Source organism: Pygocentrus nattereri, chromosome 24 (genome assembly GCF_015220715.1).
Source record: "Pygocentrus nattereri isolate fPygNat1 chromosome 24, fPygNat1.pri, whole genome shotgun sequence".
Taxonomy (NCBI): domain Eukaryota; kingdom Metazoa; phylum Chordata; class Actinopteri; order Characiformes; family Serrasalmidae; genus Pygocentrus; species Pygocentrus nattereri.
The window spans coordinates 7,280,226-7,296,138 of NC_051234.1; the positions used below are offsets into that span (position 1 = coordinate 7,280,226).

Genomic DNA, 15,913 nt, shown 5'->3' on the forward strand with positions numbered 1-15,913 from the left:
ACCTCTCATTATCTCTGAAGCAGTCTTCTTTGTGTTGCTCAGCTGACACAAAAAATACGACTTTTGTATAATAAAACTTATTTTGGAGTGTAGTTTTCAAAACATGCCTGCATAATGTAAATTTCTGTGCAACACCAGTGCTGGCACTTTAACAAGTAAGCCACGTCTCTATATTAATATTAGCCAAAATCCATTTTATTTCATGGCGGTTAAACAGGTAACCTTTCATAAACTCTTTGGAAAGCAAAGTATCTATATTGCTGCTGTCAGAGGTTTTTAGTTTAGTTTCGTGTTTTAGATTTTTGTTAACTCTTGTTGTTGTGATTTTTGTCTTATTCAGTTGTTTCATTGAACTTTCTTTTATTATTGGACAGTTTTTTTGTGCCTGTCATGTATTTTATTTTCTGTACTGGTTTTACCTTAACTTTAGCTCGCATTGTTATATTTTTGTTAGTTATATTGTCTCTCTCTCTCTCTCTCTCTCTCTCTCTCTCTCTCTCTCTCTATCTATCTATCTATCTATCTATCTATCTATATATATATATATATATATTACACACACACACACAGCGCTATCAGAACAAAACCTTGAATCTCCATTTTTGCCGTGTTTCAGTTTTTGGGGGTCATTTGAAAACGCCTGTTACTCTTCACATTGTAAATTTCATGAAGAATGAACCGAAAGAAACAGCCTAAAATTCTGGTTCCATTGACTTACATTAAAAGTAAAGTGGATTTTTTCCATCTCCTGTAAACTTACCATTCTGGAGACATGAGGTTTTTTCTGACAACAGCGATATATAATAATGTACATCAACCGAAAAGAAAACAAATTCACAGAACAAATTCTCCTACAAATGGCAGGTGGCAGTGGCACAATGTAAAATAGCTAAAATAGCACATGCCTCAGGACAGCTTCACAGGAGAGACAAATCCTGATTCCAATTTTTATGAGAAATATAGCCAAGATGGGAATTAGAACCAGGCTGCAGCATCTTTGGCTGATTTAAATGGCTTGTGCAGAAAGGTGACCTGCTCTTTGGATGGTCGTTTGAGCACAGCCTCTGAGGAAACCAGTTAAAAAAAAACAAAAAACTTCAAACTTCACAGTAAAAGCCTGGCACAGCGGAAGCCTCCACAACAAAGGCTGACTGCTTCACTGCTGCTCTTAATGCACTTGCCAGGGGAAAGAAGGACCCCATGTACACATTTCCTCACACATACACACTCTTTACAAACGCTGTCCCGTCCTATTAGCACTGAAGGTCTGTCAATCTCTCTCACTTCCTCTGGAAGGCAAAGGTCACTCGCTCATGCTCTCTCGCATGCAGATAAATGGATATCAGGCAGGCAGTGTGTATGCGTGAGTTGGCTGGCATGTGTTAATGCCATTAGGCTCTTTATAGGGACGTGAGTGGAAAGTGGAAAATGGGAAATGGCTCTCCGCGCTGGGTCTGGGGAAAACACTTAGCTACCAGTGACAGTAAAAGACACACAAGATGAAAATCCCAGCCAGCTTGCACACTCTGCAAATGATGAAAACATAACACCTACACAGGAATGGATACGAATTACAAGCCAGAATGATTTTAGAGAAGCTCCAAGAATGATTTTAACAACCTTTTAGAACACCCACTCTCAATGAAAGGCTAAAATGATTATATAACTACCAGTGCTGGGGAGTTGGTGAGTTATAAGTTGCTAGGCTACTAATTTAGTTACATTTCTGCAAAGTAGCTTCTGACAGCCTAACTGAAACAACATGATCTCACAAATGAAGCTTGATTAAAGCTACTTCTTGAATTTGGCCCTGTTAAAGGACGTCCCAAATCATTTTTTTAACCCTGATCTGCTCAGAGTATCTTTCCACCCCCTAAAACTGCTAACAAGCATTTTTTTCCAGATCTCTTCACATAGTCACAAAAACAACCCCTGCTGGACCAAAGGGAGTGACTGCGCTGCACAACGTGCTTTGTGAATGATTCACCTGCAAGATGCAACAACTGTTACACCTCGTTCAGCTCAAGAAGGGATGAATTAGCTCATAATATCAGGCATTTTAACCAGGAAACCACAGTTATGCAGCGCAGGGGTTTCAGGACTGGAGCTGAACTCTGAACTAACTGCACTAACAAACTTACAGAACCACGTCTGTCGAAACACAACGTCGTTTTCTGAGCCACGACATTCAGTCTGATATTTAACGTCTATGTTTCTCCATTCAAACCTCATTTAAATCTCCAGAAACAGAGAGTAAAGTTATAGCGGGGGTCTGCAGCTCCGTTAGGGGGACGACTGTTTATCTCTCGGCTGTTAACGTTAGCTAAAGTTCTCTAAAGGCCTGCATTGATCACGTCTGTGTTAATTAGCTGATGTTGTTTCCCTCCTATGATGACAACACCACCTTTACCCACCCTGACGTGAAGAGACAGTGGGCTTCTGTGCTTTTAACTGCTTTGATAGACCCTCCAGATTAAGGAGAGGGGCTGAGTATGAGGTAAATATAAATGTCAGGAAAACACTAATTTAGTAGTTTTCGCCAGTTGAGTTCAGGGGGAAACTATAAGTTACGAACTCATCCCTTGATCTATTCATGTGTTTGTGTATTTTCATATTAGCTGTTGCTTAGGCTTTAAGATACAGTGGTTGATACTTGGTCCATTAAAACATGCCAACAGATCAGATCAGGACATCCCCAGCCCTCTTTTAAAAACGTCTCTTTAGACGATTGTAGGTTCCTGGAACTACTTATTATCATTTGATAATTAAGGTGTCTCGGTGAGGACCTTCAAAGCAGTGGGCTTCCTTTTAATGTGGAGCTAACTAGAGACAGATGACTGACCATGAGAATACAAGTCTACAGAGAGTAGCGGTGGAGTGAGGGGGCTGATGAAATGGGTCGGAGACGGACGCACAGACGTCAAGTCAGTAATCACATTCAGACCACTCGACATGCAGGGGATCAGACAGGATAAGGCTAACTGGCTAGTGCTGGCCTGCTTAGTGCATGGAAAAAAGGGCTGTCTGAATGAGTGTGAATGGGCATTGCCTGGGTGAGGGTGTGTTACCTTTTCGTTGTGGTTGGACTGCTTCAGGCCATTATAGTGATACACAGGAAATGAGTCTGGAATCCCTGAGTCCTGCAAAGGCAAGAGGAGATGTGAGTTTGTGTGTGTGTATGCGTCTCACTACTTTGGGGAGGATAGGGGTGTAAATCTCAGACCCTAAAATTATTTTATTCATTTACTTGGGAAACTATTTCATACATTCTAATGCTAATCAATCCGATTATTTTGGTACCATTTAGGGATGGTCATTTTCGTCAATAATATAGCCCCCCTATAGTCAATAGTATAGCCCCCCTAGTATAGCCCCCTGAAAAGGTATATTCAGGTTACAGGCTAACGAGCATCGGACACGTCAGAAGGTAGTGACTATAATCAACATCTGACTATTGCTTTACCATATTAATCTCGGACCCAAACCACAAATCCATAGTGGGTGACGTGGCTTGAAATGAAACCAAGAAAGGCCTTTGATCTAAGGTCATTAAGATAAAAGTATAAATTCTGTCCGTTTTCATCAGCATAGCCACCTTCATACTTTTCAGCTTTATGCAGAGCTGGACAGCTGATATCGAACCTGATAAATTCAGTAAATATTTAGTCTTTTTCACCAGGGTATATTTTGGTTTTTCCATCTGAATTTCTATGAGCAGATCATAAGGCAAATTATTCAGTAACTGCATGAAATTAATGCAAATTTTTATTTTTTTTGGTAAAAGTTCCCTTCAAATTTACAAAAAAATGTGTTTTATAATCACACATATTGCTATACGCTTACAATTTACTGCTGAAAGCCAAAAGTCATAGATGCTCTTTGTCTTATTTTATAAAAATAATTTTTACAGAGCAGATCACTGAAGAGACGCCATCTGTTTATAGTTTATAGCCCAGATTAGTGGAAAAATGGGTCGACTTTCAGTAGAAAAAAATGTAAGTTCAGCTTTAAAAAAATGTTTTTAATTCATTTTTAATTAATGTTGTGTTTTAACCCGAACAGAACTAACTAACTAAAATATAGGCACTTGTTATAGACCTTGAAATATTACATGAACACTTGAAACATTAAAAATGGTAAATGTCCACAAAAGCTCTGTCTTTTAAACCTACCTACACACCTGGCAGCCTTTCTTTGCCGCAAGATCATTAACATACTTGGGCTCAGTTTCTGAGCTGCTGACCTGGCGTGTTGTTGAGCTGCAGCTGAAATGCAGCTAGTGTGTTTGATGATATGAAAGGTGTAGAATTGGGTAGAAATGAGGTGTAACCGCTGTCCCATAGACTGGTAGGAGAGTCAGAGCACACATTACGTTGTAGTGCATACTTTTGACCGTAGTGCAGCACATTGTGAAATGGGCAAATACTAATAGAAAGCTAACACTTTTGCAGGCTGGATAGGATAGTGTGACGGGCCTGATCTGGCCTGTGGGCCTTGTGTTTGACACATGGGCTTTAAAAGTAAGGTAAAAGAGTTCCTGCGCTTTTAATCACAGCACTAAAACATGACGCAGCTCTAGAAACACGCATGCTCATCACTAATCACAGTGATTAAGTAACTACTACTAACTAGTAACGCCCTACAGCCCAACCTAATCAGATCTGTTAAAGGGAAGCTAAGTGAAGTGCACAACTATGTCAAACGACAGTTAGCAAAAGATACTCAACATTTTCTACTCAACACAGCTTTTTCTACAAATAAAAAATTAAAAAGTAAACATTCAAACCTAAACATTCACCTTTCAACTCCTTGAGACCACCGTTGGTTCCGAAACGCACTCATATTCTTTATAACTGCCAAATTTCACAAGCTACATTCAAAAAGTGGGTGTCGAATGAGGCTGTAACTCTGCTTTCCAATCAAAAAGATGGGTGATTTTAAATTTGAAACCCTTATAATAAAAGAAGCTGAACTCAATTTTTTTTGTACTGAAAATCGACCCATTTTTCCACAAATCTGGGCTTTAAACTATAAAGAGAGTGCCTAAGATTTTGGGTTTTCAGCAGTAAATTGTAAGCATATAGCTTTATGTTTATGATCATAAAACGTTTTGTTAATTTGAGGGGAGCTTTTACAAAAAATAAACAGATAATACTAATAAAAAAAATTACATTTATTTCATGCATTTGCGGAATAATTTGCCTTAAAATTTGGTCATGAAAATTCAGATGGACAAACCAAAATATACCCTGGTAAACAGATTGACCACATGCTGGATGCTGTAAATCACTTCAAGCTTATTGCTGTATGGATTTTTATTTTTTAAAAACATCCCTAATGTCTGTGCCCCAAGCAACAAACCAGTATGGGACCTCCAGCTTTTTTATTTCTTTTAATTGAAACAAAACATCCCTATTATTAACATTCTCAGTCTAATTCTCTCTGCACTGATCACTTTAGTGTCTTCTTTTCTTTACCAACCTAACACTAGCTTACTTTTGCCTTTAACTGTTGAATAATGTGTATATCAGAAAAAAAAGAGTGAAGAGAGGCTCCAGTGATATAACAGAGAACTAGAGCAATACGGCATCATTCAGACTCTACGTCACTCCAAAACCTTGATGTAGAGAACACGCATATGGTTTTTTTTGGCTGAAGAAAACACTCAAACATCTCAGTTTGGCTGAGGCTAATCAAAACGCACATAAAACCCTGCTGCTCATGTAACATGAAAAGCGGCGCAAGAACTTGAAGCCTTTGTCTGTAAAAACGTCTTTGACATAATAGATATTTTGCGCTGACAACTCATTGGGGCGCAACGGCCAAGCCAAACAATCATGAAACTCACTGGTTGTGGCTGCTGAAAGGCAGGGAGCGAGTCCAGTGTGCCAAAAGTCCTGCAGCCCAGCTTTAAGCTTCACCAAGACCCAAACACATTCTCCTGACAGGAGCCAAATACCACCGTCTAGCTCTGTACCACACACTGGCAGACCTATAACAGCGGCGTGTAAGCCTGCAACGGGGTTAGCGTGTTTGAATTGATGGTAAAGGGAGGCTTTTCAGCGAGGATCCCTAAAGCCCTAATCTATTTAACACACAGTCAGAGAAGCGGCAACTCCATGCCAACTCTAACCCTCAATCCTGCTCTCTTTTCCCCAAGCTCATTAGAGCAGAGAGGCGCAGGGCTAAAAGAACAGAAGCAGTGAAGGCAAAGAGGTGAGAGTCATATTACACTTTTATTACCTTCGTGTTTATTCAGTTTCATGTTGCTATTACTGTTATCACCTCAATTACTTTCCAAAGCTTGGCCCGTAAAAGGCAGGCCAATAAAAAGAGAGAGAGAGAAAAGAAAGAAAGAATAAAAGAAGAGTCAGACTTTTCCTAAAACCTGACCGATTTATCAGGTCGCTTATGACATTGGTTGGTGTTGAGACCCCACACACTCATCTGCAAAAGTCCCACCAATAATTAGTGGGATAACCTGTAAAGAACACATGCTTCAGAGGACGTGATCGTTTCATGCTCATGTGCCAGTCTTTATAAAAACCAGTAGTGGACGAAGTAGAGATACCCAAGGTAAAGATTACTCCAGTAAAAGTAGAAGTTCTTCCTTTTGTCGAAAGTAAAAGTACTAAAAGATCAATTATGGCTCTAATTTCCTATTATGATTATCATCTCCAGCGTCTCTCTTGGTAAACCAGTCTTTTAATAGAACGTCATTAATTAGTGACGCTGACGTCTATTAAAATGATCATAAGCACAAAACACTGAAGGTAAACAGTTTCCATCAGGGAGAACCGAGTGGCTCTGAAATCACTTTTTACACACAAGCAAAGTTTCAGTTTCAGATTTATTTACAACTTAGTTCCAAGTTTAAGCTGAATAAAAACTGGCTTTAAACTCAGGATCACAGATGAGCTCCTTTACTATGTTGATCTGTAGGCCTCTGTTCATAAACATAAACCAGCCCAAACTAATTTACTATAAAATGAAATGGTGTTTGTAGAAATTCAGAAAAAAGCCGCGTCAGTCTCGACTGCATATGTGGACATATTTCTATATTGTGCTCTATTTACACAAAGTTAGGTTAGTTCATCATTTATGTTGAACAGACTCTCCCAAAGTTTTACGCTGCTGCTCTGATGTTAAACCGCATGCTGCACTGGGTCGGTATGACCAACAGGTCAAAACCAGCTCTAAACAAAGTGACCGCTGTGCCCTGATTGGTGCACTGGCTTCATGCTGTCTTTGTTTTGACATGTTACGTTTTTACACACATAAACCAAAAGGAACGACAGATTTCTCAAAATGTAGTGGAGGAAAAAGTCAGACATTTGACTTTGAAATGTAGTGGAGCGAAAGCAATAAGGTGCTTAAAATGGAAAAACTTCAGTAAAGTACAGATATACAAAAAAGTACAGTAACCAATTACATTTACTTCAATACTGTCCACCACTGATAGAAACTAATAAGCTCCAATTAGTGGGTTTTCCATTTACTTTTCTGTGAAACTTGAAAATGTCTAAACATCAGTCAAAATGTTTTCATGCTTGGAGAAAGTGGAAAAGTTTGGTTTTTGATAAATGAGAAATACAAAGATTGGGGATGAAATATGTAATTATTTTCTGTACTTGCTTAAGGGTGTGCTGAGTGTAAACACAGCCAGTTTAACAAAGATATATTCATAATATCTTTGCGGATTCACAAACAGTACCTTGTAATTTACTGCAAATTTGTATGTCTTTACTTTCATACCAACTGTGACAAATGATGTAAGAACACTTTCAAGAATTATTCAAATCTAACCAGTAGATCTCTTCTTACTCTGTATTTCATTTACAACTTTTATTGAGATTCTTTTTAAGACTTGATCAGAATTAATACTCAACTATAAAAAAGAATCACTAAATTAAATATAAAAATAAAGATTATACAACTCATATTGACTGTCCCGAAATCTGGACTTGAGTTTAATTATAAATCCTAAGCAATTAATTTTCTTTTGCCATCTGTCAATTCAAAGCTGATAATCAAATCAGTCAGTAAAGCACATTTTAACTAAAACTATGTGAATGCGTACATTTCTCAGATTTTTGTCATTTTAACTAATTACTGGTTGATCAGCAGGCATCTACATTTTCAGCATCTTAAAGCAGCGTTGGTCAGAAACTCTAACTGAATCATATATATGCACGACTTGCATGATGGACAGCATATGGCATGTGCTATTGCAAAAGCATGGCATGTTACCTGATCGGGGAAGAACTCGAGCAGGAATGGACCCAACAGAATGATTCCTAGACCCTCAGGATCCAACTTGTTCTTCATCAGATTTACACTGTTTTATAAAGGCAGGAGACAGTGATTAGGTACCTCTCTGAAAAAGAGTATTGTGATTAACAGCTGTATAGCTAAGGCAATGTAAACAGCCTTACAGCAGCAAGTCTTTTTGGTTTTCTGAAGCTTTTATTTTCTGGTAGATATAGAAATAGACTGCTCAATAAACCAGACAGCTCAGACATACAGTCACAGTAGAGGGAGAAGAGAGAGAGGACAGCCCTGTGAATAAGCTGCCCTCTAAAGCTCAGCTTCATTTGCGTGAAATTAAAGCCAGTCCAGTACCTGGCCAGTTGGGTTCATGTGTTGAGACCCAGAAAAATAAAAGTTTGAGAATTTCATTAATTTTAACAGATAAGTCTACTGGCTAAAAAGAAAAGTGAATGACAGACAGAGAGAAGGTTGCATATCTTTCCATTAGTTCATCACAGGCACAGGGGGTGTGTGTGTGTGTGTGTGTGTGTGCGTGCGTGCGTGCGTGCATGCGTGTATGTATATACATATATATAAAAATGGACAATGAGCATAGAAACAAGGAAATGTATGTGTATATAATATATGTGTATAGTAAGTGTGCATATAAAAGCTGTTTGCTTTCATGTTAAATTCTCCTTAGACTTGACATATTAAACTGTAATGAGGAGTTAAGATGTTCAGGAATAGCAAGCTCTGAAGCTAAATATATCCATGAGTAATGCCTGGAATTTCACTATTTTTACTTTGAAACAAGCTGGCTGATTTAGAAATGAACAGACTTTTCCTTTTAAAGGGAGCAAGAGCCTCCAGAACAACACACACTCAGACAGACGATAACCTTAGCAATCAGGGCAGATACAGTCACTCTTACGCTCTCGCAGGTTACTTCATCACTTATGTTTTCATGGTAAGTAATCGTGCCAGAACGTTGATTATGATGTGCATATTTGGAACAGGACTGCAGAGGAATTTTTAGACGCTTGAATGATGATGCAGCTGTTCACTAAATAAGCTTTATTTTCGCAAAATCTGCTTTAAAAGCTGTCCTGACATCAATAACACAAGTTTACAATGGCTCACAGATCACAGCTGGGTATTTTTAATCAATTATAATCATTTATTCAGAAGTAAACACACACACACACACACACACACACACACACACTTGTCTTGCTCTACATGAGGACGACCATAGTTTCCTATTAATTTGTGTTTTACTATAGTTAAACAACACTACACCTAAACCTAAATCTAACCTTAACATTAGTATCCAAAAGGCAAAATTTCTGCTCTTTTAGTTTTCAAATAAAAAAGTAATTGTGGTGAAAACACCACATGTTCAAGTGAGCACCAGCTAAAATTTCATATAGTCCTATCATGTATGTAACTTAAATTTTCTTTCAACTTTGCACATATAACTGTACTTTTTACTACTATTTTACTATTCTTTGTGTTATTCTTAGAATTTCCATTTTTTCTATTTTAAGATAATATTTGGTGAATGGAGGAACAGCAAAGTAAGAATTTCACTGTACAGTGTAACTGCCTGTTTCTGCTGTGCATATGACAATAACACTCTTGAATAGTGAGGACATTGGAGTCCTCACAAGTATAGCAATACAACACACACACACACACACATACATTTCTACACCGCTTATCACTGTGGGTCGCAGGGGGTGATGGAGCCTATCCCAGTGAATAAAATCCCTTAAATGCCCTACTTTGCAGATTCCCATATAGTTGCTATGTAACAAGCCTAAAGATGTAATAATGTGAGAAATTAAAGAGGTTAAGCACTTAAATACTACTCCAAACCCCAAAATATAACATTTAAATCAATCGAATGGCAATAAAAATCATATAGCTATTACATTATAACTATTACAACATTACAACTATTATACTGTCTGTTTTGAATTTCTAATTTCTACTCTCTTTACTCACTTTCCCCCCCGCCACCCTGAGGGAGAAGCGGCTTAGAGAACATGTGTACTCTCTTTACTTTGGTACTTTTTAAACCGCAATTTGAATTATTACGCATTTCATCATTAGTAAAGCATTTTGAATGACCGCAGTGTAGGTCATGCCTTTGGAAACCATGAAGAACCATGGTCTTTTCATAATTTTACAACATTTAAGATGTAAAATTATTTAATAAGCTATTTAAAATTAAATTAGACCTCTCTCTTTTAGTCCGGACCGACCCAGACACTGTCCTATGCGGACGTGGACCTATAACCAATAAACTAACTATGGAGAATTATTTAATTTTGATGTGGTGGTCCTATTTTAATCGGTGCAACATTTCTAGTCATTATGTTACCGCTTTAGCGGCCCGAGAGACTCACAAACCAATCGCCTGCGATGTAAATATCACACGTAACGCTACTCAGCCAATCAGATCTGTGCATTACGATGCGCACTGAGACTCGTGTGAGTGACGCTCACACAGGAGAGCACTGTCTGCATTATTAAAAAAAAAAACAACAGCAAATTATAAAGATTAGATTTATGTATGAATGCGCACAGGGTAAAAGTAATGTACAATGTTAATTATTAACATCCATATATTCAAGTAACCTAACCCACCCCTCCTTCCTTACAGCTTTGCCCATTAAAAGCTCAAGTCAATTCAGAATGGGGCTGTTTAACAGGTGAGAGTTTCAAAGGGCCCCCAGTGAGCTCTGGAGCTTCGGTTTCAGAGGTGAGGTCTGCTCTGAAGATCTGACTCTGGACTCCTGACCCTTCTGGACCTTCTGTATCACTTTAACAGAGCAGAGATGAAAGAAGGGGTGTATTCTGTCCTCCTTGCTCTAGTCAACACGGTCAAGAAGACTGATCCAGTGAAATGTGAACCAAAGTCTAAGTCAGTGGGCGACCCAGCAGAGAGAGCGAGAGAGAGAGAGAGAGCGAGCGAGCGAGCGAGAGAGAGAGCGAGCGAAAGACAGCGAGCGAGCGAGCGAGAGAGAGAGCGAGCGAAAGACAGCGAGAGAGAGAGCGAGCGAGAGCGAGCGAAAGAGAGCGAGAGAGAGCGAGAGAGAACGAGTGAGAGAGCGAGCGAGAGAGAGAGAGAGAGAGCGAGCGAGCGAAAGAGAGAGAGAGAGAGCGAGCGAAAGAGAGCGAGCGAAAGAGAGAGAGAGCGAGCGAAAGAGAGCGTGAGAGAGAGAGAGAGAGAGCGAGCGAGAGAGAGAGAGCGAGCGAGCGAAAGAGAGCGTGAGAGAGAGCGAGCGAGAGAGAGAGAGAGAGAGAGCGAGAGAGAGAGAGCGAGCGAAAGAGAGCGAGCGAAAGAGAGCGTGAGAGAGAGAGAGAGAGAGAGAGAGAGAGAGAGAGAGAGCGCAGGTGTTCCACACACACTGTAGCTACATCCTGGCTACACACAAACTCACACAAACACACACATCCTACTTGTGTTATCAATGAAAACATTACACACACATGCACACACAAACTTACTACTCAGGCTCGGAGACGAGATCCAAAGCCTTCATAACGTCCTCAAGCAGTGTATCTGGAATGAACCCGTTATCTAGAAAGAAAGAAGAAAAAAGAAATGTTAGTTCTATTTCTTGGAACGAGGGGTCTTTTTTTTATGTCAAATCAAGACGCTGTGCTATGAAAAAATGACTACAATGATTTTCTCCAACATTTCACATACTATGCTACACTAAATCCAATTTAATTATGCTATCTTCATAAAGAAATGTGTTTTTAAAGTACTGGCAGTATTCACAGTATACTCAGAAATACTGAATTTATCACATCACACTGCCCACTCTTAGCTGCTACTAGTGTTTTTAGCCTACATTTGCCCATTATTATTAGTAACTGTCTCCCATAAAGCATAAAACTGTTCAGCCTTGCTGATCACGGAGGGTTTTAGGTAAGTCATAATTTTTTTACTGAAACTTCAGCCTAAATGAAATTATGACGAAATGTCAAGTTGGATCTGGGCCACTTCTACCTGCAGCGTGAACAAAGCCTATTGACATGGTTTGAACCAAGATTGACAGGCAGGTTGCACAATGCATGTATGAGCGTGAAGCTCTATTACAAAACTAAAGAAGCAAAAAAGACACCAAACCTTTGCACCTTGGCTGACCAACAACATTGGGAAAAGAATTGTGAATTCGATTTTTTGCTGAATTACTGCTTTACCCTGACATCTGATACCCCTCCTCAAGCCTTCTACTGTTATCTAGCCCATTCATATGACTTTGAGCTTGTTCTCCATCACTGTCTCAGAGTAACTGTCTTTGTAAGGTAAAATATGAGCTGTGAGCATTCGTCATCACTATTTATAGCACCCCAAAACTCTCCCAAACCTGTAGCCAAAACCCAATTTCATAACAAGCATCAGAGAGAAAGAGAGAGTGAGTTGAGAACAGAAAGATGGAGTGAAAGTGCAGAGGCATGTGCAAGAGCTTGTATGTTATTTTTGATAAAGGTATTCAAGTTGGCGCAACATAACATGATAAATGATTCATTCTTTTAACGCCATTATTTTCCTGCCTGTACTATCGTACCACTGAAGCCCAGCTGATCACACACACACACACACACACACACACACACACACACACACACACACACACACACACACACACACACACACACACACACACACCCCCCATTGCTGTTGCTATGGCTCTGCAGTTGCAGTCCTCTCTTCAAGTACAGCTTTCAAAAGCAACAGCAAAGTGGCAAACAGTTCCCATTAACCTCTTATTCTCCAGGGTATATTTTGGTTTTTCTATCTGAGTTTATGTGAAAAAAAAAAATCATAAGGCAAATTATTCAGTAACTGCATGAAATAAATGCAAATTTTAATTTTTTTGTAAAAGCTCCCCTCAAATGAACAGAACATGTGTTTTATGATCACACATATCGCTCTATGCTTAGAATTTACTGCTGAAAGGCAAAAATCTCAGACGCTCTTTGTCTTATTTTATAAAAATATTTTTTTACAGAGCAGATCACTGAAGGGACGCCGCCTGTTTATAGTTTATAGCCCAGTTTTGTGGAAAAATGGGTCGAATTTCAGTAGGAAGAAAAAAAAAAAGTTCAGCTTCTTTTATTTTAAGAGTTTAAATTTACATCGTCTATTTGACTGGAAAGAAGAGTTACAGCCTCAGACGACGCCCAGCTTTAGAATGTAGCTTATAAAATATGAAAGTTATGAAGAATATGACGAAGTGTGTTTTGGAACCACCAGTGTTCTCAAAGAGTTTGAGAGGCCACAACCCATGTGTCAAACACAAGGCCGGTGACACAGTCCTATTAGACCCGGGAAATTTTCATTTTCTATTCTTATCAGTCCATTTCACCCCGAGATGCAGTGCCCAGCCTGACCACCACAATCTACAGGTCAACGGTTCTGCAAAAAGAAAAGATGCCAGGTGCTATAAAAAATATTTTATTTAGAATTGTTTGAGTAATTATTCAATTTCTAATTTGCTGTTGCAGTTTTGGCATATTTTGAATAAAAACTGTCCCGTAGTTAAGTAACAATGAAATAGAATAAACAGGTGGTTTGTGTGGTCTGAACACAAGTTTCAATGGAAGGGATTAGACAAAAAAAAAAAAAAAAAAAAAAAAAAAAAAAGTGGCTGGTTAATTTTGAATATTGACCTAAAAATTCAAGAGCAGAATTCTGAACATTTCTTCTTTATTCTACTCTAGTTTTTTTTAGTATTTTTTTTTACACATCTTTTTTTAAATTTAAACCTCTCTGTTGTTTATTTTCAGGTTTAAAAGAAAAAATATCCCCAAGTTTCAATGTGGTCTCAGACCTTTGGACCCATTGTTTGTTTTTTTTCCCCTCTCTCAACAAAAACAAACCAAAAAAAAGAATAATGTGAACTTTATGGCCACTTTGACTGCAAATGAAGTAAATACAGGGTTGAAGAGTGTAGCAAAGTACTGTACGTGCTATAGTAGCGCTCTTCTGTCCTGTTTTCTGTTTATGAGTCTGAGTGTGAGAAATGAAGCCATATTGTTCCGATAAAACAAACGCAAGAATGTTGTTTACTATGTTAGAAATTACACCGAACTCTCAGAGGAACAGACAGTCTTTGAGAAGCCACTGAGATTCTAAAAACAGTCTGCGTTTCTGGCTCACAAGCTTGTGTACACACAGAGTGTGGAACAGATTAAAACCTCATAACGTTTTAGACTCTCTTAATCTCAGCATCCTCATGCTTTCTTAATATGCACATACACAACTCTTCCCGATAAGGAAGAGCCACAGGACTGTCATGGTTTAAACAGTGCGTGTTTAAGAAGCCAGATGCTTTTAGAGGTAGGCTACAGGGTTTTTCCCTCCCTCTCCTGATATATTTTTTCCCTTTTTAGCTCCTCTATATTCCCTCTCCTCGGGGGGGCTCCAGGATGAAGACTTTCATATAGTGAGCAATAAATAAAGAGGAAAGTAGAGAAAATATTACTCCAGCTTACTAAAATCACAAAAGCAGATACCTACGGGAGGCAAACACGCACACAGACGCAAAACACACACCACAAGAGACTCACTAACAGAGGAGACTAAGACATGCAGCGTTTTCCTTCAAGGACTGTCATTAAAAGTAGCCGTTCAGTTTTCCTTCTAATAATCTGCAGGAGAGCTTAGTAAGCCAACTTGTTCTTCATTCTATTATAATAGGTTTGTTCTGTACTGTACTTACAAAATCACAGTTTTCCAGCTAGAACCACAAAACTCTGCAGGGTTGTAGGGTCAATACAGTAATGCTGTGTTTGCGCCTTTGGGACTACCTGGTTTCGAACAGCATTGGTTTAAATTCAATTTTCCTCCACTAGCAAATAAACTGCGACAAATGAAATACCAGAAACACCACCTCTCACACTGCCCTTCACAGACATTACATACAGACTCACGTACATTCAAGCCTTATATCTCTGTTGATGGAAGAAAACCTTGCACCTCCAAAATAGTAACTTCACAGGAGAAGGAAAAACATATTTTACTTTTAATACAAGTCAATGGAACCAGACGTCTTTACAAATCATTTTGGGTCAGTTCTTTTAGTCCATTCATCATGAGATTTGCACACACTGTAAAGGGTAACCAGCATTTTCAAATTCTGTCAAAAACTGAATAACGACAAATATGGAGACGGCAGCGATATACTCGCACACAGTAGCATCTTAGCAGCTACCTGGGAAAACATAGCAACGACCTAGCAAAACCGTAGCAACTATGTAGGATACTGAAAAACTAACCACAAAAGTAGTTTTCTGAGAGAGCAAACATTATTTTAGCACTGAATATGGACTATTGTCTGTTTCACTAGTTTTATGAAAGAAAACACTGAACTTACAACCAAAAAGAGAAGTGAATGCACTAAACTGTGTGGTTCTTTTTGGGATTTGGGATACGTTACCGTTGATACATTACAGTAATGTACAGGCTTCCTCCTTCCTCTTTTCAAACTCAAAGGACAGCCGAACGTGCTTGGAGGAGAACACTAATCGACAGTTCTGTTACGTCAGCTAACAGACGCCTGTGTTGACTAGCATCACACTGAGTGATGGGGGGAGAAGGGGGCTATCCTACCCACCCAGAGAGAGTGAGGCTGGTTGT

The 15,913-nt window shown here is 38.9% G+C and overlaps 1 protein-coding gene across 1 annotated transcript in view; it reads right to left on the reverse strand.

The window, feature by feature from the left end:
• mindy3 (MINDY lysine 48 deubiquitinase 3) overlaps positions 1 to 15,913 on the reverse strand; it is an 80,925-nt gene that overhangs the window by 8,464 nt on the left and 56,548 nt on the right. Inside the window, exons 12-14 of the mRNA XM_017695779.2 lie at positions 11,770 to 11,842; positions 8,251 to 8,338; positions 3,069 to 3,140 (exon numbers count right to left, since the gene is read on the reverse strand). Coding sequence (XP_017551268.2) covers positions 3,069 to 3,140; positions 8,251 to 8,338; positions 11,770 to 11,842 — 233 coding nt within the window. The remainder of the gene's footprint in view (positions 1 to 3,068; positions 3,141 to 8,250; positions 8,339 to 11,769; positions 11,843 to 15,913) is intronic.